Genomic DNA, 22,374 nt, shown 5'->3' on the forward strand with positions numbered 1-22,374 from the left:
GCCTTAGTGTTGGTCTCACCATTGTAGACAGGGAGAACCAACACAAGGGAAGGGAGCTAGAAAGAGTTCAGGTTGTTAATACCCAAGAGTGTGAGTTGATTGGTTCTGGTTTTGAGTTTGTGGTTTAGAAAGAAAATGAGCCCCGGAGAAAAGGATGTGACTTCGTTTTACCACATGCACACCCCCAGCTGGAGAGACTGCATATTGCTCAACACTTAATGCAGCATGTTAACAGTAGGAGAGAAACATACTGTGCTCTCTCTCATGGAGATTCTACTTCCCCCTCCAACATCTTGTTATTTTCCTTAATCTAATTTAAAATACATTTTGACTAAAAGTGCATCTTTGCTTTTTGTGACTGTGAGGGGATGGGGGAGTAAACCCTTCAGCGTCTCTGAGGGGACATGGGAAGTAAATCCCTCAGACGCTCTGAAGGGGACATGACAGGGGGAGAATATCTCTCAGATTCTCTGAAGGGAATTGGGGACTAAATCTCAAAGAACCTTCAGTTCCAGCTTCTCCCTCTGTTGTCTTCTCGCCAAAGGTATATCCATAACCAGGACAAAATATTTCCTTGCTGTTGAAACAGTCTAATTCCAGAATAGGTTTCTTGAAAGGAAGCCGTGGTCTGCTGTGCCCCATTAGATACACACTGGAGTTTAGCTACAAATAATCAAAGGCCAATACAAGATAACCATCTATAGATTTTTGAAGGGTTGTAACATTCAGCAGAGGAAATAATTTTTCAGAGTGATCCAGGTTGCAACAGTGAGAAGTAATAGGATAATGCTGAACAAGAGTAATATTTGGCAGGATATCGGGGTCGAATTTCCTAATAACTTCAGTTGGACTACAGTATTCACACCTAAGGGAAGAGGTAGAATCCATGTTAATTAACTACTCAAATTCTGGTAGAGAATCATAGGGCCTATAGGGAGCTACACTGTATTGGCAGGGAAAGGATGGGGCAACTGATAACTCTTTTCCATTTCTTATTTACATTCTTAAATAATTCCATAGGATTGGGGCCGTTACCCACCTTTCACCTTCAGCTGAGCGCTTTCTGACACCTTCTCTGTCTTGACAGTCACCGTTCCTGCATCGTCTGGCGTGACTTGCTTCAGTGTCAGAGTGTGGTACTTGCCGATCTTCTTGATCTCATTACAGCTGTTGGTGTAGAGGACAGTGTCATTCAGTAACCATTCCACTTCCTCGTCGTCATGGGACAGCTCACAGGAGAAGACCGCGCAGCTCTCCTCCTCGGTCTCCACATCCTGCAAGTGTTTGGTTATGGCCACCTGCCGGGCTGCAAGAAACCAAAGTTACATAAATAAACAAACAAGTCAGTCATCACAACAATGATGATAATTAATTCATAAAATCATTAACAGAATCACAGATTTGATAGTGTTTAAGGCCAGCAGGGACCAATAGATCATCAATTCTGACCTCCTGTATATCACAGGCTGTTACATTGCACCTAGTCACTCATGTATTGAGCCCAAAAATAAGGCATCCAATGCAAAATAAAAAACTCTTTTTATTAAAAAATAATTAATTCCTTCTCAAATGATAGGCCCTCCCCCCACCATGTGTCATAGCCACATATTATAAAGTAATAGTAGTATTACATCTAAATGTGCCAACTGAGATCTAGCTCTCACTGACACACACACACACACACACACTCTAAAAATCAGCCTTTGCTTCATAAAGCTTACACTCCAAACAGATAAGGCAGACAAAGGGTGCAAGAAAGAAAATTTAATTATCCCTATTTTACAGATGGGGAACTGAGGTATACAAAGATCAAGTGACATGCCTACGGTCACACAGGAAGTCTGTGACGAGATGGAACTTGAAGCCCTTTCTTTTGAGTTCCAGACCAGTGGCTTAACTAGAAGATCACCTTCCTGAAAGCCAACAGATTGTTGAAATGTTATTCTTCACAGGACTGGCTGATTAAGGGGATTGATTAGCAATATGGAACTTTTAAACTGTAAGCCACTAGTACGAATCTGATTCTGGTCAGTAGCATCTAGATGTTATCAAGTGATGGCTATATGGCTATTCAATTAAATTAATCACGGGCCTAATTTCCATTGTTAGTGGAAAGGTTCCATGTTCCTCCCCCCACAAAAAAATAACAACAGTCACCCAAGACTGCAGTTTCATAGACAAAGTGCTAACTGGACAGAGATAATGAGTTACCCTAGGTTGCACCTTTAGGTCAGGGATGAAGCCTATTGCAGGGGAAGCGTGGTGAAAACACAAGAACATAAGAATGGCCTAACCGGGTCAGAGCCATGATCCATCCAGCTCAGTATCCTGTCTTCCAACAATAGCCAGTGCCAGATACTTTACAGGGAATGCACACAACCAGGCCATTATCGTGTGATCCGTCCCCTGTTGTTCAGTTTCTGCCAGTCAGAGGCTTAGGGACACCCAGAGTATAGGACTTTGTCCCTGACCAACCTGGCTAATAGCCATTGATGGACCTGCCCTCCATGGGCTTCTTTAATTTTTTTGAACCCTGTTATACTTTTGGCCTTCACAGCATCCCCTGGCAATGAGCTACACAGATTGACCGTGCACTGTGAGAAAAAGGATTTATGTTTCTTTTAAACAATGGCTGCCTGTTCATTCCATTGAGTTGCACCTGGTTCGTCTATTATGTGAAAAAGTAAATTCCCTGTCTCCATATCATGCATAATTTTATAAACCTCTATCATATCCCCTCTCTGAACAGCCCCCGTTTTTTGAATCCTCATATGAAAGCTGTTCCATACCCCTAATCATTTTTGTTGCCCTTCTCTGTACTTTTTCTGATTCTAAAATATCATTTTTGAGATGGGGTAACCAGAACTGCATGCAATATTCAAGATGTGGGCATAACATGGATTTATATAGTGGCATTATGATATTTTCTGTCTTATTATCTATTCATTTCCTAATCATTCCTCACATTTTGTTAGCTTTTTTGACTGCTTTAAATATTGAGCAGATGTTTCTGAGAACTATCCATGATGATTCCAAGATCTCTCTCTTGAGTGGTAACAGCTAGTTTAGACCCCATCATTTTGTTTGTATAGTTGAGATTATGTTTTCCAATGTACTTTACTTTGCATTTATCAACACTGAATTCCATCTGCCATTTTGTTGCACAGACACCCAGATTTGAGAAACCCCTTTATAACTCTTCCCAGTGAGCTTCAGATTTAACTATCCTGAGTAATTTTGTATCATCTGCAAACTTTGCCACCTCACCGTTTATCCTTTTTTCCACATCATTTGTGAATATGTTGCACAGCACTGGTCCCCTAGAGATCCTTGGGGGACCCCACTATTTATCTCTTTCCACTGTGAAAACTGACCGTTTATTCTACCCTTTATTTCCTATCTTTTAACCAGTTAATAATCCATGAGATGACCTTCCCTCTTTTCCCATGGCTCCTTACTTTGCTTAAGAGCATTTGGAGAGGGACCTTGTCAAAGGCTTTCTGAAAGTCCTAGTACAGTTTATCTACTGGATCACCCTTGTCCACATGTTTGTTGACCCCCCTCAAAGAATTCTAACAGATTAATGAGGCATGATTTCCCTTTACAAAAGCCAGGTTGATTCTTTTCCAACATATTGTGTTCATCTATGTACCTGATATTTCTGTTCTTGACCATAGTTTCAACTAATTTGCCTGGTACTGAAGTTGGGCTTATCAGCCTGTAAATTGCCAGGATCACCTCTACAGCCTTTTAAAAAAATCAGTGTTACATTAGCTATTCTGCAGTCATCTGGTACCGAGGCTGATTTAAGCTAAAGGTTACATACCACAGTTAGTAGTTGTACAATTTCATATTTGAGTTCCTTCAGAACTCTTGGGTAAATACCATCTGGTCCTGGTGACTTATTACTGTTTAGTTTATCAATTTGTTCCAAAACCTCCTCTACTGACATCTCAAATCTGGGACAGTTCCTCAGATCTGTCACCTAAAAAGAATGGCTCAGGTATGGGAAACTCCCCCACATCCTCTGCAATGAAGACTCATTTAGCTTCTCTGCAACGGGCTTGTCTTCCTGGAGTGACAAGGAACTTTAGCAACTCCATTGTCCAGTAGCAATTCATCATGCAGTTCTCCAGTCACCACAAACCCAACTATCTAATAACCAAATCCCCCATTACTATTACCACTCTCTTGCTAATAGCTGCCCCGCCAAGGGGAATCCTCAAGTGCGAGAGGACAGCACAACATCATCTGGAAGGAGCGTTCCAACTATGGGATAATTTCCCTCCACTCCAGCTTGATATTCTCCTTTCCTGAGACTTTCCTGCTCCTCCACAGCACTGAAGCAGTCAGACTGAGTGTGGGACTGCACTACGTGTCTCGGAAAGTCTCGTTTACCTACCTCTGTCTCCAGAGCCTGTACTTCTTGAATAATGAACCTATGGCACGTATAAACCGACTCTGCACTGGTCATTGGGATAAAGCCCAGGACCTTCAGTGCCCAAAACAGAGCTTCTAGGACTTGAATTAAAAGAGACTTATTTAGCTTAAAGTACCAGATACTCTAGTTCCTCAGACTAGCCACTAGAAAGATATGATCACATGCATAATGCCAGAGCATTGCACAGGCACTGCTCCTGTTCATGATTTTCCTGTTTTATGGATAAGAACTATACTTCTGTCTGCTGGCCTATCAACACAGCACCATTAAAATGCACTATAATGATTTTGAAAAACAGCACTTTTCACTAATGATTATTTACATATTAAAATTGCAGAGGAGAAATATGTGAATTTCTCTGTAGTCAACAAAAGAAACCAAGCAGAGAATCTTCAGAGCCAAAGGTGCATATCTAACCATACAGATATGTGCTGGGCAAATGAGAAAGCCATCCCTGCTGCAAACCACATACCTTCCACTGTCAACGTGGCTTTGGTTTCTGCATTTCCTGCTAGGCACTTGTATGTGCCAGAATCATCAGGTGTCAGTTTCAAAATTTTGAGTTCTGCTGTGTGCTTCTCCCACTTGGGTTTGTATTTTTCAGAGGGCTCAATGAGGGTGTGTCCCTTGAACCACTCTACAACCTTTGGAGAAGGCCTAAAATCACAGGACAGGACAACTGAATGGTGTTCTAAGGCAGTCTTATCCTCCAACTTTCTGGTAATCTGCACGTTAATATCTGTAAAAGAGGGTTGTGAAGGAGGAACAGATAAGAACAATCTGAAAACAGAGGTGCAATTTTATTTGTAATCAACTTCAGTTAATACAAGGACCATTCTGAATTTCTGTTAGAGGTTTGACTTGCCAAGGGGCCACGGGTAGCATAATTTACACCAGGAATTATTGCTGATATGATTCCCAAAGGGATTGTTGAATATTTACCACCAAATGCAGGGCCAAATTTCGAAAGTTTTGATGCATTGTTTATTACTCAGCAAAATTCTTACTGAGGATTTTGTCTAAATAAGGGCTGAGTGGGGACTTCAGGATTTAGCCCAGGGTATTTAGCATATGGAAAAATTAAGTTCAAAAGACTGGGAGCTTTTTCTCAGCTAGAATCTACAAAAATGTGGCTGGTCTCACCAAGCTTATCCAAATTATACTCAGCACTTATAGCACACAACACATTTCATTTTCAAAGCACTTTATAATCATCATCTAATTAATCTGAACATCATCCACATGAATTACTGAAGCAGTATCATCAGCTAGGGAAGCTGAGGTGGGGGGGGGGGTCTTGCCCATGACCTCAGAGAAGTTCAGTCAGAATTAGAACTCAAGGGTTGCTGACACCCAGTCCTGTATTAAAAGTATGATGGGCCCTGATCCAAAGCCCACTAAAGTAAATGAAAGGACTTCCATTGATTTTAATGGGGTTTGGATAAAATCCAAATATCACACCTCTTCTGGCCTTCCTACTGAAACTTTTCCTTTCTAGAAATGGGCCTGGAAACCTGCAAGAGGCTTTACTGGAAGGTTTCAGCCTTTTTCTGTGCTTGGGTGAGTAAAAACACATTGGGAGCAGCCTCTCTTAGTATTTCTTTATTTCTGACCCTGACCCAAAGCGGGAAGTATAGAGGGTATAGACTACCAGAAGCTGAGAGAGGAAGACAGGGGTGGCTCACTCCATAGTGGCCCTGTTCTGTACAGTTCTCCCGAAGTTCTGGTATGGGCCACTGTAGAAGACAGGATACTGGGCAAGCTGGTCCATGGTATGAATCAGTATGTCAGCTTTTATGTTCTTATTGGATCTTACTGTGACTGTCCTGGTTTTAGATTAATAGATTTTAAGGCCAGAGATTCCCTTGTGATCATCTAATCTGACCTCCTGGGTAACATAGACAATATAAATTTCACTCACTGATTCCTGCATTAATCCTAATAACGTGTCTTTTAGAAAGACATATCTTTTAGAAAGACATCTCAGTTTGGAGACTATACAAAAAATAGTTGCAAATTAGGCTGAAATTATTTTTGGGTGAGTGGGAGAAGGTTCTGAAGGAGTCTGGGCCATGCTCTAATTAATTCTCATAACCAGGGCACATCAAATTACCTCTTACAAGCAGGTTTGCTGTGGATTTTGATTTGCCAATTGCAAACTGAATGGTGCCTGTCATGTCAGAATTGGTCTTCCACAGAATCAGTCGATGGATGGTGCCTTCTTGCTCTATAGAAACGTTTCTACCAGTCTGTAAGACCTCTCCACCCAGAGACCATTTGGGGGGCTTCACCGATGGAATGGAGATCTCACATTCAAACTTGGCTTCTGCGGGCTCTGTCACATCCACATCACTTAACTCCTTTATAATATTAATGGATTGCTCTGGGATGAGGGTGGAAAGCAAGAAGAGGATACAGCAAGAAGATATATTAGACCAACGGTTCTCAAAACTTTAGCAACCCTTAGGATCCTCCCTTCCCCAAGCGCGCCCTGTCCCCACTCCCTCCCAGCATCTCCTGTACGCTGGGGAACAGCTGTTCCGTGGCATGCAGGAGGCACTGGGGGGGAGGAATTTATCACTGGGGCCAGTGGCCCCGCACATGATTCCACCCCCTCCCCCAAGTGTACCCCATCCCCGCTCCTCCCACTCCCTCCTAGTGCCTCCTGCACACAGCTGAACAGCTGTTCCCTGGCACACAAAAGGCGATGGGAGGGAGGGGGAAGAGTTGAGGGAGGGAAGGGGAGGATTTGATCAGCGGTGCCTGCGGACTCCCTGGAGTACCCTCGCAGACCCCAGTTTGAGAAATGCTGTGTTAGACCATGCATTTAGGGATAGACTTTTTCATATTAATTATAATACTTCATGCCCAGAGAGGTCAACAAAGTTAACACACATTAGTGAATTAAGCTCCACAGAACTCTTGTCAGGTAGGTAAATATTATTGGTTCCTTTTTATATATGGCAACACACGCAACTGGTGAATGGTCAGACAGCGAGCCTGGGACAAAGGCCAGAAGAGAATCCAGGTCTCCTGACTTGCAGTTGTATTCCTTAACCAGAAGACCATACTTTCTGTTCTGTTATCAGAAACCAAGAAATATAAACCGAAATAGAAGGTTCATAGAATTAAACCTTCCCAGTGATGGGAAACACATCGGGCATCTAGTTGAAATCCCACTGCAAAAGCAGCCTATTGTAGGGAATAATTCTTTCTCCACTCTAATTGGAAAGGTCTCCAGAATGGGGATTCTACCACTTCCCTTGGGAGGATAGATCACAAGTTCATATTGCTGGACGCGCCTGCCCCCCAAAGCCTAGGGGCTTCAGAAATAAAAAAAATGATCAAATGCTAATTAAGTTATATTTGTAGATTAAATTTCAAATACTTTCTGGAACTATCCACTCTCCCTCCAGCAAGTTGAAAGAAAATAGTCCAGTACCTTCAACATAGAAATGAGCACTGCTTGTGTCATCAGTAGCATCACATGTGTAAATGTCCTCATCCTGAAACTCGGCATCGTTGATGATGAGTTTCCTATAGACACTGTCACTCACCAGCTCATATTTCTGGCTGGGAAGAATCTCAATGTTCTTCTTATACCATTTAACTTTGGCAGTAGGGCGAGACACTTGGCATTCCAGGACACCCCGGTGCTTCTCAATAGCAATCTTATCCCGCAGAGGCTTCACAAATTTTACAGGCAGTTCTAAGGAGGAGGAACAAAAAACAAACTGTGTGGTTGTAGTGGACGGTGCCAGATGAAGCTCATTAGTAACATTTCCTTCATCATCATCATCAATTATTCGAAAATGATTGGGACTCCATTGCACACACCATAAGAAAAAGAGTTGGAAGAAGGAAGCATTGTTATCCATAGTATACGGATAAGGAACTGCAGTACACAGAGGTTAAATACCTTGCCCAAGGTTGTGCAGGAAGTCTGTGGCAGAGGTGGGAACTGAATCCAGATTTCCTGATTCCCAGTGCAGTGCATTAACTATGAGACCACCTTCCCTTCTCCCTCAGAACTTGCCTTTTAAATTAGACATAAACATTCTCTATACAACTGTGGCAAGAGGCCTCCTCTGTCCACTTCACCCACTGGCGGTGTTAGGGCCTGGAGTAAATCAGCCCCACACTGTATAGTGTTTGTCTTCCCCCTCTGTGTTTACTTGTCATTATTTTCAAGGTAGGCCTCTGGGCAGGCCCAAGGAGTGCCCCTCCACCAAACAAGAAAAAAACAATCAACTTACAAACACAAAACAAAAGGAGGATACCTTTCCTTGCCCTCTCGCTGGGAGGGTGTTGCCCTGTTGTTGGCCCTGGGGAGTCAGTCCTTCCCCTAAACTGGCACTCAGCTTTGGTTGTTTCCCCGGCTGGGAGGAGAGCAGCCTCTTACCCTGGAGAAGCCTATCTCCCTGCTGCCACTAGCTCTGCAGCAACTTGTCTCTCCTCCACCTCCTCTCACCAGAGGAGGGGTTTTAAAGGCCTCAGACAGCCCTTAATCAGACTTGGGTGTTCCTAGTTGACCTGAGATAACCCCTTCTCAGCTTATAGGAAAAAGGGCCTTTGGCATTCTAGGGCTAACCTACCTGCCTTCCATCACCCTCTTGCATCCCCTTCGATGCACCAGAGGTTGGTCCTGGCAGGAGTTACCAGAATCAGAGACTTCCTGGAATTCGACCGGAGAGAGAGGATGGATCCCCTGGTGCTTGCTCAGTGCCTGGGGCTCTCCACCTTTGAACTCCCCTGTGCATACTTCAGAAGGTGAGGGCAGCCTTGTTGTCCGTCTCTTGGGTTTACCTCAAGCAGGTCTTTTAGAGGATGTTCCCTGCCCATCCCTCACCCCTGGCCCTCCGGATCTTTTCATCGGGCCCCTGCCCTGTGAGCTCCCCTGATTGCCCCCCCCCACATACTTCAAGCCGGCTGCACGACCTGCAGCCGGTTTATTTCCGAACCACACCAAGTGCAAATCTGTACATTCTCATGCCCCATACTCTTCATTTCCTCACCCTTGTGTCCCGCCCCAATATTAAGTAGTGGGAACTATTGCCACCTGTTGAGGGTGAGGATCCCTGATGGACCAGTCTGTATTCCACCTTGGTCCCATGGCCCACCGGGGATATTAGTTGCCGGCTCCTTCATGGCGTCATGAGCATGGGCGTGTATCTAGCACGGTTCACCCCATCCCAGATGTCTGTTCCTTTTGCGGCATGAGGGAGATCTTGGCACATGTTTATCTTGAGTGTGCCAGGTTGTAGCTCCTCTTCTGGCTCCTCCTGAACCTATTTTTATGGTTCTGGCTGCACTTCTCCCCTCACCTTCTTATCTATGCACATCCCATGGCCCCTCAAAGTCGCAAGACCTCCTCATCAACTTCCTAGCAATGGCCAAAGTGGCCCACTATAACACTAGGGAGAGGATGTTGGCCAAGGAGGCACTATACAACTGTTGGGGCCTATTTCCATTCCTCTCTCCATTCCCGTATCTGGGCAGAGTTCCTCTGGGCAGCATCTGCTGGCTCCCTTGACATCTTCAAGGAGCAGTGGGTACTGCCCAGGGTTCTCTGCTCAGTCCCTTTCAGGTTGCCTACTTTTGACCCTTTGACCTTCACGCCTGTCCTTGTTTTGGGTTTTGTTGTCCCCCATATTTATCCGAGTCCTGGGCCCAGTGGCTCGTCCCCTTGTGCCCACCCACTTCCCGGAACCCAATAGGACCACCCTCTTGCAACTGCCCTGCCTGACACATTGTCACACAACTTAAGTGTAAAGCAGCAAGGGGTAATGTTCAGAAAGCAGAAATGGGGACGCCTTCTCGAAAGAAAACATTTCCCCCCAAAATCTAAACATGGCCCTTTTCGTCTAAAAAAGGAATAAAAAAACCTGTCCATATCGAGAGGAAGTATGTTATTTAGCAAAGGTAAATACCCAGCAAGGAGGCTGATTCTTGGTACGGGAAACCCAGACAGTGGTGTTACGTTTTTTCCTGTTCGTTTCAATGTAGCAAGGCTGGGATTTTCAGAAGTGCTAAGCAGCAGCTTCGCACTGTTCCCACTGAAGTCAATGGGAGCTGGTTAATTTATTACAAAAAACTGTTTTAACAATGCTGTCATTACTGTTAGACTTACCTTTAACTCTAAGTTGCGCTCGAGATTCTGCCTTTTCTGCTACAAATTTGATCTCTGCAGCATCTTCCACATGGACACTTTTGTAAACTAATGCATAGGTTTTTCCTGTGAATAAAAACACAACCATACATAAGCTGCTGTGAGAAGATGGTTTTATCTTCTGCGGCTAAATGCTGCAGGTATAAGCAGGCACTATTCCATTAGCTCTAACAGACCAATAGCCACTTTTGACAGTGGTGAATCTGACCCCCAAGTCAAGTAAGTGCACATTCCTGTAGTGGTTAGAAAAGTAAAATTGACTCCCTGTAGGACTGTAATGGCTCCCCCGTTCTGAATTTCCATCTGGAATATGGATAGGCAGACACAGGTACATTATCACACACTCTAACTCCAACCCAAATCCTTGTACCTTCAAGGGACTGAACTGTACTTAGAATTATTTAATTGTAGGGATGGTTGAACTCACCTGGAGTCAGTGTCTGTCTCTCTCTCTCTCTCTCTCTCAGACACACACACATCCACACATTTTCCCGTTTTCTGTCTCAAGAAACTGAAAGCCCCTCTTGCATAAGTAATAGGCACCCTTGCTGGAGAAAACTGGATACAGCTGCTTCCAGAGTCAATCAATGCTAGGTAACGGCTCGCTACCTCAAGGAACCAAGTGCATTGCTCCTGCCTTGGAGTGCCATGAAGGCAAGTGATCCATACTCACATCCCCCTTCATGTTGCTACTACACTGCAATTCCAGTCCTACTTACAGTTGACAATGGCACTGGAACAGCAGGACATACTACAAGCTGTAACTTCTTAAGCAGATTCCAGAAGTCAGTTCTGTGGGCTCAAGGCCCAACACCTTCTGCTCCTCTTCCCACTTTTCTCTGCCACATACCCATTAACAATACAGCATGCAACACCCTACTTTTGCACCCTACCTTCTTGACACATCTTAATGTTGTCTCCAGCCCTCAGCTTGGTGTCATTTTTGTACCACTGGGTTTGGACTTCATCATGTGAAATCTCACAGGTGAAAGATGCACTCTCCTTTTCATTCACTTCCACATCTTCCAGGGGCTTAATGATCTTGATATCTCGGGCTGTGGGATCACAGAGACATGTTTACATTTGATTCCTCCATAGCTTTATGAAGTTGACTTATTTTTCACATAATCCACACTTGCCCACCTTTCTCTTTCAAATCCTTCCACAGCATAATAGGCACATTTTACTCTTTTATGTGTCTGTGGAATTATCAATGACTTCATACTAGTAGCTGTGCATTCCTAGGGCAAAATTGTGCATATAATAGGATAAAATTTGGTGCTAAAGCAAATTTGGCCAGGTAAGTATGATTCATCTGAAGCCTTTTCCAATCTGCCCTGGCCACTGAGAATTCCTCAAAGTGTTTTATTTTAAAGACACCATAATAGCTGAGTTTCTATCAGCCACCTCAATCTATTCCCCTCTCAGAAACAACAGCTGGAAAGTTCACATTATCATAGGTTTCAGAGTAGCAGCCGTGTTAGTCTGTATTCGCAAAAAGAAAAGGAGTACTTGTGGCACCTTAGAGACTAACAAATTTATTAGAGCATAAGCTTTCGTGAGCTACGGATGCATTTCCGATGAAGTGAGCTGTAGCTCATGAAAGCTTATGCTCTAATAAATTTGTTAGTCTCTAAGGTGCCACAAGTACTCCTTTTCTTTTCACATTATCATAGGTAATTTGTCATGATTAATACTCTCAGGAGGAGCCTAGGATTCATCTGCCAAGAAAACTTAATCAACTAAGTGTCAAGCTTTAAGATGGTTCTCCTTGACGGTCAGGGTTAATTCAAGCATTAGTTGAGCAAGCTGAGAAAACTTATACCATGCACCAATAGGTGCCTTAACCAGTCACTTGCTAAATACACAGGCCCTGCTCCTGGTTGGCCTGCAGCTGTTTTGCACTGCTAGCATAAAGCAGCCCTGAACATGGCATAGCCGACTATGGGATGATCCAACTCAGTATGGGGGTGATGGGGAATCCTCCAGCATTGCAGAGCCAGTGTAACAGCTCATTCACCACCCCCTTTCTGCAGCTACTGCAAGAGGTGTGGTCCAGTAAAAGTGGGCATGGATAAGGCTTCCCTGAACCCCGGCAATCCACGGCCCCCAGAACAGCCCCTGTGGGCCAATGGCAGCCAATACAAGTTAGAGCAACCTAAGTTATGCCAGGGGACTGGACTGACACACAGCAAGTCCCAGTATTGGGACAGAGCACTGGCAGCTCTCCGGCTCTGTCTCTGCACTATCCTCTTTGTGCCTGGCCACAGCCAAGGATCAATGGCATAGCCTCTGTTTGTGTTTCACAACCACAATAAAAAACATAATTTCCACTTAGAGAGGTCACAGTCATTGGAACTTTGTAGCCCAAATGCAGCCCTGAAGCCTAGTTCGAAAGTCAGCTGTGCAGGCTTTACAACAACAGGTGTTACTGTAACTTCATGATGTCACGTCTGTGTTATGGTCTAGTGAAATCAGAATCAGGTTTCTTCTGTAAGCACCAGCACAATTCCATTGACATGAGTGGAGTTGCAACCATTTACACCAGCTCTGAATCTAGCCCGGTCTATTTTACTGCAGCCTTTCACTACCCAAAGGGAAGCACCTCATACAGCCTGCATTAATCTCAGAATTGCCTGTGATTATATTTCTATCTTTATATGTAAATGAACCAGCCTCCAAAGAGCAACAAATCCAAAGCACTAAAACTCAAGAAGAAAGGGTGAGTTTAACGAAGGGCAGCAATGGGACATTTTCTAAAAACATTTCTGCAACTTGACCTGAGTGGCTGCCAAATGGCAGCATAGAACAGGAAACAAAAAAGGGCGGTTATGCTATATTTTAATACGACTGATTATAGCCCAGACCGCTATTCCGCGCAGTTCGAAAACCTCCTTCAGCACTGCTAAGACCCGACACTTCAGAGGAAGATGAGAAATTCTATCAATCTATGTCGGTTGTGCACTGCTGTACACAGAGGACAAAATCTAATCTTGACATCTATGGCAGTAAACTAAACTAATGAAGCATCAGAGGGGTAGCCTTGTTAGTCTGGATCTGTAAAAGCGGCAAAGAGTCCTGTGGCACCTTATAGACTAACAGCCGTATTGGAACATAAGCTTTTGTGGGTGACATGCATCCGACGAAGTGGGTATTCACCCATGAAAACTTATGCTCCAGTACGTCTGTTAGTCTATAAGCTGCCACTAGACTCTTTGCCGCTAATGAAGCATGAGATTTTATTTTCCCATTTTAGCATTTGTAGCTTAAAAAGTGGGACAAACACTGTGATCCCAGCTTAGTTTTATCCTCTACTGACTCTGGCAAACTCTCACTGACTCAACGGTAGAGTCTGAACTAAAACTTGGGAGTTCCAACCATTTGACCGTGGTTGTCTACCAAGCACTACTGTACCTTGTCTCTTGCCAACCATTTGTCATAATTTGTTGGATATTATAAAAATCAATAAACAAAGTTTAAAAGAATAAGGAAAATGATAAATTGCCATGAGCCCTGGAAGAAAAAGTTGGTACTTACTTGCAAAAGTACCTACAGAAGAGAAAACCGAACAAGGCAGAATTCTGAACTCTAGGCAACTAAGTAGCAGATGAGAAACACAGAAATCACCTAGGAAATACATCTCCAAATACACCTTCAAAGCAGGGGACCTTTCCTCTATCTATCAAACATACCATGGACCATAAGGGTAGCGGAACTCTTGTCGTCAGCTGCATCGCATACATAGGTTCCTTGGTCGTCATAGTCACACTTGTGAATAATGAGGCTTCTCTTAATTTCCTGGGAAATAATTGCCATTTTTTTACTTGGCCGGAGCTCAGATCCATTCTAGAAGGAAAAAACCAAAACAAGATAGTCACTTATTACCGTTATATAAGCCTTGGTTCAGCGCAGCATTCACACGTGCCTAACTTTATACACATGCTTATGTCTCGCTTACATCAATGGGACTTACGTACGTGTGTGAAGTTAAGCATGTGTGTGAATGCATCACCGAATAGGGATGAACTTAAGCACGTGCTTAAAACTGTGAGGAACTGGAACCATAGTGTACTCATCCAAGGGCCTCAAAGCACTTCACAAACAGTAAATAATTAAGCCTCACAGCACCACTCTGAGACTTGTCACTATTGTCCCCATTTTACAAAGGGATGAACTGAGGCCCAGGAGAGGCTATCTACCATGCCCAGGAGTGCAAATAGAACCCAGGAGTCCTGGAACTCAGTCTTATATTGTAACAATTTGACAACATGCCTCATAATTAAATGAGTCAGGAGACTGGACCAATAATCATCAACAAGCCTTACATAAAAGCAACAAAAATCTGCAAGTTTACTGTAAATTCCAGAAAAGTTGAAATTTGGGACTACCTCCATAAAAACACCCTTAAAGATCTGGTAAATAAATATTCTAGACAGAGGTAAGGTAGACTGTACAAACTAATGGACACAAAGAAAACTGGGGAGTTTTGATTAATATTGGATAACCAGAGCTGCATAGTAACAGCCCATATCCATCTCCTTTCGAAGTTAATGGAAAGGTGCCCACTGACTTCAGGAGAAGTTAGATCAGGCCCTAAAAGAGAAATGAAGATGTTATTGTCTGCTAAGTTTTGTACCTTAAACCACTTGACCTCCACATTAGGCCTGGAGAGCTCACACTCAAATGTCACCTTATCCTTCTCAGGAGCTTTGATATCGACCAAAGGCTTGCTTATTTTCACAGGCAACTCTGCCAAAAAGAAAATACAGTAAGAAGACGATTGGGTTTGGTAGGAGCATAAGACTCAGAGAATAATCAACAAATAGGTTACATCTTAAGTGATTACTATATCTTGTAAGCAAAAAAGAAAAAAGAAAATGAAAAATTTGTTTTGCATATTCTGCCATTGGCTCACAGCCCATATTTAATTTATTCAGTACATAATGTCATTATTATTAATTATTATTTGTTCCTGGTAGCAGACAGAATGTGCTAAGCACTGTATAAATAAAAAGGCAGACAAAGACCCTGCCATGACATTCAGATACAGACATAGCAGAACATACACAGTTTTAATGACAGCATATATATTATCTATATAAAGATCTAAAGACCATCATTGATTACCCTATATCTATACCATTATACCATTACTGGTAGGCAACAGAGAAAAGGCAAGTCTTTGGGAGGGATTTGAATAAAGGAGAGACCAGCTCAAGAAGGGAGTTCCATGCACAATAAGGGAAAGGATTGCCTTCACTTGGTACCTTAGACAGCACCAAGCAAATTGTCAGTACCTAATAACAGATAATAATCAATCATAAATAATAATAGGTGGGGATGTGAGAAAGGGTATATTTATATCAGTTTTCTCTGCTGTTTTCTTGTGCATCTCAACAATAAATACAAAGGCGAGGTATGAACTCCACGGTATGAACTGCAGAATATTGACATGCACAGCTCTGAAAACCTCAGGCATTAACAACTAATCAAAGACATGCCCAGATGGACTGTGTCATTGGCAGTCAACCTATGGCATGCACTGTCTGTTCTACAGGAACACATCTCAAGTGGAGTTCCGGACTGCAGGGTTATATACCTGTTACTATAAGCCTCCCTGAAGAATGGATGCCTTCTGCCTTGAAGGAGATGAGGCCTGAGTCTTCTAGCTTCAGGGACGAAAGTGTCAGTGAATGTTTCTTCTCCAGGACGCTAATGTGGCAGTTCTCCCCTGGTTTCAGTTTCAGGCCATCCTTGATCCAGCTTCCTTCCACATCCTCATGAGACAGCTCCAGCTCAAAGGTGACAGTCCCCTTTTCACGGGCTTCCAATGGCTGCAGGCCTTTCACCAGTTTGATCTGCCTCACTGAAAAACAAATGATATTGAAGGGTTGGAGATATTGCATTGGGAAGCAAAGATAACTCTCCACCCATTCACTTGGAGCAAAGGTAACAGATCAGTCACTTCAAACGAACAAACAAAAGTGAATCAAACCATTCACTAATACTGGTCAGTACCAGATGCTCTAGAGAATGTAATTTTTGTTATTTATTTGTATTGCGGTAGTGCTTAGAAGCCTCTGTCATGGACCAGGACCCCACTGGGCTAGGCACTGTACAAACACAGAACAAAGAAACAGTTCCTAACCTGAGGAGTTTACAGGCCATATACAAATGAGAGACAACAGGTAGGTACACCAGACAGATGTGGGAGCGCAAGGAACAATGAATCAGTACTGGTCAGCATTCCAAAAAGGATAAACTATGAGGCAAAAATAGCAGGTAAAGGAAGAAGTGAAAAATTTGTATAACAAAGTCTCTCAGTACACAGTATAGTGCCTAGGACACACACTTGAACCAGCCTCGCTTGTGGGGAGTTTTACTTACCCTGAATACATAGCACCAACAGCCCATCAACTAGAAAGATCAATTTAGTATTTAAAACTAAATCACCCTTAAAAATGGATTAAAATACCAGAAAAATATTAGGCTATTTAACTTCTGTAAAACCATGAAACATGCACAAAACTTTAAACTCCACAAGGCTGAATTGGGAATAGTCCAGCCTTCTAATGTATCTTCAGAAGAGATGAACCCAAGCCACAAAGTTCAGATATGGATCCAGATATCCAAGCATTGCCAGGAGTTCACATGGGTGCTCAGTTCCATGACTGTGACTTGGGCCCAGCTCTTTCTCTTAGGTGTCCACTGTCTTCTTCAAGACTCAAAACCCTCTAGCTATTGATGGACTCCTCCCCATAGGCTCCAGAGCGACTGTGGAACTGCTCCATGGAGCTGCTTCTGAAACTAGGCCTAAGTAGTTCTATGTAGCCACAACCCCTTCTGCCTCAGGAATAAAGCCAAAGAATCCGTACAATGATGGATCCTTTGGCCCTTCCTACTGTGTATTGCTGCCCTATTCCTCCACACAGCAGGGAATGTGCAGTACCTACAACAAATCTCTACATTTTACTCAATCTCTGTCCAATGGAACTGCACTGGTTCCTCTGCCAAGGCATCTTTTCCACGACCACTGAGGCAGAGACAAGATTTGTCCCCGGGGACATTCTTTGCACATGCCCCATGAGGGGAGAACAGACATTTTCCCAGGAGTTTGCACTGTTGCTTCCCTTTCTCAGACACAGATTCTGAAGTCCATTCTCTCTAAAGCTGCATTAGTCCTTGGCTCTTCATCTAAGTTCACAGCCATTCCCTCCCCGCTCTATGGTGTCTCATTCTTTAAGCTGCAAAATGTTTCCAAAGAATCCAGTGTGCCTGCTGCTGTGATAACCTTTCTTCTGGTTCAACAGATACTTCAGCATTTCAAACAGGGAATGTGCTGAAGTTGCTGGGGATGAGCTGGAGGGGAAGGGATTAGCAAAAAACACCAACTCAAGAAATGGAGCGAGTTCTCAGCAGACGCCCTCCAGCCATATAGTACAGATAGGCCTGGGACAAATTTCTTCTTTTGCGAACATCCTCCCCCATGAAGGCAGCTGGGGAAAAGCCTTTAAAGGGTTTCCTTTAAAAGAAAATATTACAGGCTGGAATTATGTCAAGAGGTCTGCAATCTTCCCTCTCAATATTAATATTCTAGTTACTGCTCTCACAGTGCTTTCACAATGATGTAACTCAATTGACTTTACAGTTACGCCTCTGCATTTGCACTAGTGTAAATGAAAGCAGGATCAGGCCAAATGCTATCAATGCAGATCAAGATTTTTAAAAATGGCTTCCTAAAATCAAGCTTCTTAGCCCAGTGCAAAGCATCTAAATAAGTGCCCCAATTTTCAAGACTACTGAGCACTTAAAAGCTTCAACATGACCTGTTAGGTGTGAGCTGGGCAAACAATTTTTGGCTGAAAAAAAGAAAGTTGGCCAAAAAATGCAGAATCAGGGGCTAGGTAATTGCCATCCTTATACCTAATAGCCCAGAAGTCAGGGATCTCACCTGGGTTGTGGGAAACCGAGGTTCAAAATCCTACTCTGGCACAGGGACTTGAACCTAGTTCTCCCACAATCCAGTTGAGTGCTCCAACCACTGGGCAAAATTGGATATAAAGCATGGTGGAGCGGTAACCACCAGCAGCAGCAGCTTCTCATAGATCCAGCCCTTCATTTCCTCTGTTGTTACTAAAATGTTCACAATGAAAAATTTTGTTCAACCGAAAATGACATTTTTCTGATATTTCTGATTTCCTGAAAGTATAAAAAAAGTTGGTTTCTTTTCTACCCAAATCAAATCAGTCATTTTCACAGCTCTATCCAGCACTTTTAAAAATCAGGACATTTATTTGGATATGGATCCTAAATATGGATTTAGGAGCATAACAATAGGCCGCTAATTTTTAAAATCTTGGCTCTGGTGTAAAACCAGCGTGATATCAGAATTAGGCTTATAATCTTTGCATTGTGACGTGTATGACTCTTATAAACATTGCATACCGTATAGCTGAGATTTTCTTAAAATGGACACCTTTCTCTATGCCTTCTTATAAATAATGTATGGCTGATCATATGCAAAGAGAATCCCCTTGGTTTTCCTTTGTAAAGTCACAGTTTGTTTCAGATCACCTTGTACATTTTAAATCTCATTGTGCATTCAGTTCCAGCATTCACTAATCTGTAACCATTAACGCCCCTATTTAAAGCTATCTCATGTAGAGAAGCTAAGAATAATTTTGTTAGTCTCTAAGGTGCCACAAGTCCTCCTTTTCTTTTTGCGGATACAGACTAACACGGCTGCTACTCTGAAATAAGTGATGAAAATGCAGCTAGATGTATGGGAAGCACAAGTGGGGGGGGGGGGGAATCATCCGGCACAGAAATCTCCTCTTGTCTTCAGAACGGGAAGTTAAAAAAAGAGAGACATGAAATTAGCCTTGCACAGTACAAAGCATGCAAAACCCAAAGGAGTAAAACACTTTTTGCAGCCATTAAAAGTAGCCAAGTCATTACAATATAAGCAGTGATCGGGATGCCAGGGCTGTTTTGTTTTTAACAATTGGCCATGACAACTAGCCAGTGTCTAGAAAGGAAGTAACAGAAGCCTGAGCTTCAGAACAGTGGAAGTGACAAACAGACTTGTTGGAAGGAATGCTGAATGTTTCCTATAAAAGTGTTTTCAGGCACATTGCGTGAAAGATGAGAGAGGAGCAGACTGTATTGTGTTCCATGGCATTCTACCTCTTTGTATAATATTGTATTATATTTTAAATTTACTATGGGCATGGAGCTAGCCAAACACTCCAGTACAATTAAGACAGAAGGCTGGGGATTTCTGTATATAACTTCTTGAGTTATAGCTAAGTTCCATAGTACAGGTTTTCTAAGTGTCCTATACACTGATTTTACATTATAAATATTAAAGGAACACTCAGGTTAAAGGTTGCTTAGTTTTAAAAAGTTACTAATGATGTTTACAAAATAGATTTTAAATCATTACTAACAATGCTTAAGATTATTTTAATTGAAAGAATTTTATATACCTAATTTACTGCCTACTATTTATAGAAATTCCGGCTCTAATTTAAATGTGAATTTACTTTGTCCTTATTCTCACTGTTTTTGTGGGAGGTTTTCCTCATGAGCATGCAAGTAATCTAAGTATATTAGCACAAATGTTCATGGAACATGAAGGTTAAGTTTAACTTTACAAGTATTCATGGAAAGTGTTCATGAATTTCCAAATATTCTGTGTTATTTACAACTTGTATTATTAGAGTGCCTATACAGCCGAACTTAGATCAGGGCCCCGTTGTGCTACACTGTACATACACATGGCAAGAAACAATTGCTATCTCTAACAGATCACAATCTGTTTAGACAAGGCAAGGATTATTATCCTCATTTTACAGATGGGGAACTGAGGCAAATGAGATTAGATAATTTGTGTAGGCTCACACCCAGGAAGTCACACGTAGGAGTGGGTGGGTGAGATTCTGTGGCCTGCGCTGAGCAGGAGGTCGGACTAGATGATCAGAATGGTCCCTTCTGACCTTAGTATCTATGAATCTATAGGTCTATGGTAGAATCAAACACAGAATCTCCTAAAATCCTAGTCCAGTGTTGTAAATACAAGACCATCCTTTCCCTTGCATTTGTGCTGAAAACCTAATTGCAAAGAGTAATGTTCATCCAGTCAAAAACAATGTAATGTCATGTGATTGATGTGAACAACCCCAACTAACACAGAAAATTCAAACTTGAATTACCGTGTACCAAATATTTTTGCATGTCTATTGGCTGATCTCTTACGTTGTACATCCCCTTAATTAATAGGTGGGTTGAAGATTAATCTTCAAAGTTAACAAAATACAAAATTTCAAATTAAAAAATCCTTCTTTTAATACTGAATAAATTTGAGGCATCACTATTTGCTTGCAGATGTACTAAAAGCAGGAAAAGGAGCCAAATTCATTGTGATGCATTCACACAACTCTATTTATGTGGTTTATAAATTTATAGCAGCTTGAGCAATGAACACATGCTAGTCAGTTTCACTTTTATTTAAGGTTATTTCACGTACAAGTTGTCCTGTATTATTCCAAAGTTACAACGCATGGGTTGCAAGCACTGATTTAGTTGGGGATTAGGTCCTGCTTTGAGCAGGAGGTTGGACTAGATGACCTCCTGAAGTCCCTTCCAACCCTGATATTCTATGATTCATGATATGTTTATGTGGCTTTAAAGAACTGTTTCTGCTGGAATTTATTTTTTAAGTCATGGGAACATTTCTATTGGTCTGAGGTTTTGTAAAACACATTTTTGCAAAAGCCAAATTTTGAGCCAAGTTTGATTTGACAATGTTTCCCTTTCCAACATATTCTCAATAAAAAAAGATACAGGTCCAGGGGACTAAAGTGATGCTAAACTCTCAAAGCCTGTAAAATTCAATATACTCCTGGTAACATATCAAAAGTTGCTCCAAAGAAGGATGCCTTCTATTGTATCTAACTGCCTTCTCCTACAGCTTGAATTGTAAACGTTAAACTACTGAAAAAAGTCAGCTTCTCAAAAAAGATATATGGTACTTGCAGAAAAAACAGGTACTGCATACATTTTGTTCATTATTATTCTACCACTGCATGGACCCACTAAATATCCCTGCCCTCTAACTGCCTGGTTGGTACTTTTTATATTCCTCACCACAGCAGAGTCTGCTGTTTCCCAGGGCTAACCAGTTTGGTGGCGGTTGGATGAGCAGCTGCCATCAGAGCTTATAACTCTCCTGTATCGGGATATTAAAACAGTGGCTCTTACCAGAGGACAGCAAGGAAGACTCTGAAGAGGAAAAAACTACAGAAACAGTGCGTGAAAGAGATTACACAGATCTGGCTTTTTTTTTTTTTAATACATTTGGGCATCAGTTTCTGATACCTTTGATTGCTAATCTGGTCTTAAATGCATGCAAACAAGACCAAACAGCATGCACGCACTAGCGTTGGTATACAAAACAATTGGTGTGCAACAAAAATATGTTTGTATAAAGAAAGGCAGTTATAATATGGATTAAGGTGAGGGAGAGTAGAGGGGGTGGGTGACATGGGAAAAGACAAATTTGGAATTGTAGGCCAGAGAGGTGCTATGCAGAATCACAGTGGGGTGAAATCCTGGCCCCAAGAATGTCAATGGCAATTTTAGCATTGACTTAATGTGGCCAAGATTTCACCCCAATAATTAAATCTGATTCAGTGTACAAAGGGGAACCTGTGGAGAGATTCAAAGAGGAGGGGACTGGTGATGTGGCCACGGTAGAACAGCT

At 42.4% G+C, this 22,374-nt stretch overlaps 1 protein-coding gene across 1 annotated transcript in view; it reads right to left on the minus strand.

The window, feature by feature from the left end:
• Positions 1–22,374, minus strand: part of OBSCN (obscurin, cytoskeletal calmodulin and titin-interacting RhoGEF) — a 292,040-nt gene that overhangs the window by 194,369 nt on the left and 75,297 nt on the right. The window contains exons 27-35 of the mRNA XM_043509759.1: positions 16,210–16,476; positions 15,247–15,359; positions 14,303–14,456; positions 11,504–11,665; positions 10,572–10,676; positions 7,884–8,150; positions 6,555–6,824; positions 4,914–5,180; positions 1,040–1,306 (exon numbers count right to left, since the gene is read on the minus strand). Coding sequence (XP_043365694.1) covers positions 1,040–1,306; positions 4,914–5,180; positions 6,555–6,824; positions 7,884–8,150; positions 10,572–10,676; positions 11,504–11,665; positions 14,303–14,456; positions 15,247–15,359; positions 16,210–16,476 — 1,872 coding nt within the window. The remainder of the gene's footprint in view (positions 1–1,039; positions 1,307–4,913; positions 5,181–6,554; positions 6,825–7,883; positions 8,151–10,571; positions 10,677–11,503; positions 11,666–14,302; positions 14,457–15,246; positions 15,360–16,209; positions 16,477–22,374) is intronic.

The sequence above is a fragment of the Dermochelys coriacea genome, chromosome 2 (assembly GCF_009764565.3).
Source record: "Dermochelys coriacea isolate rDerCor1 chromosome 2, rDerCor1.pri.v4, whole genome shotgun sequence".
NCBI lineage: Eukaryota > Metazoa > Chordata > Testudines > Dermochelyidae > Dermochelys > Dermochelys coriacea.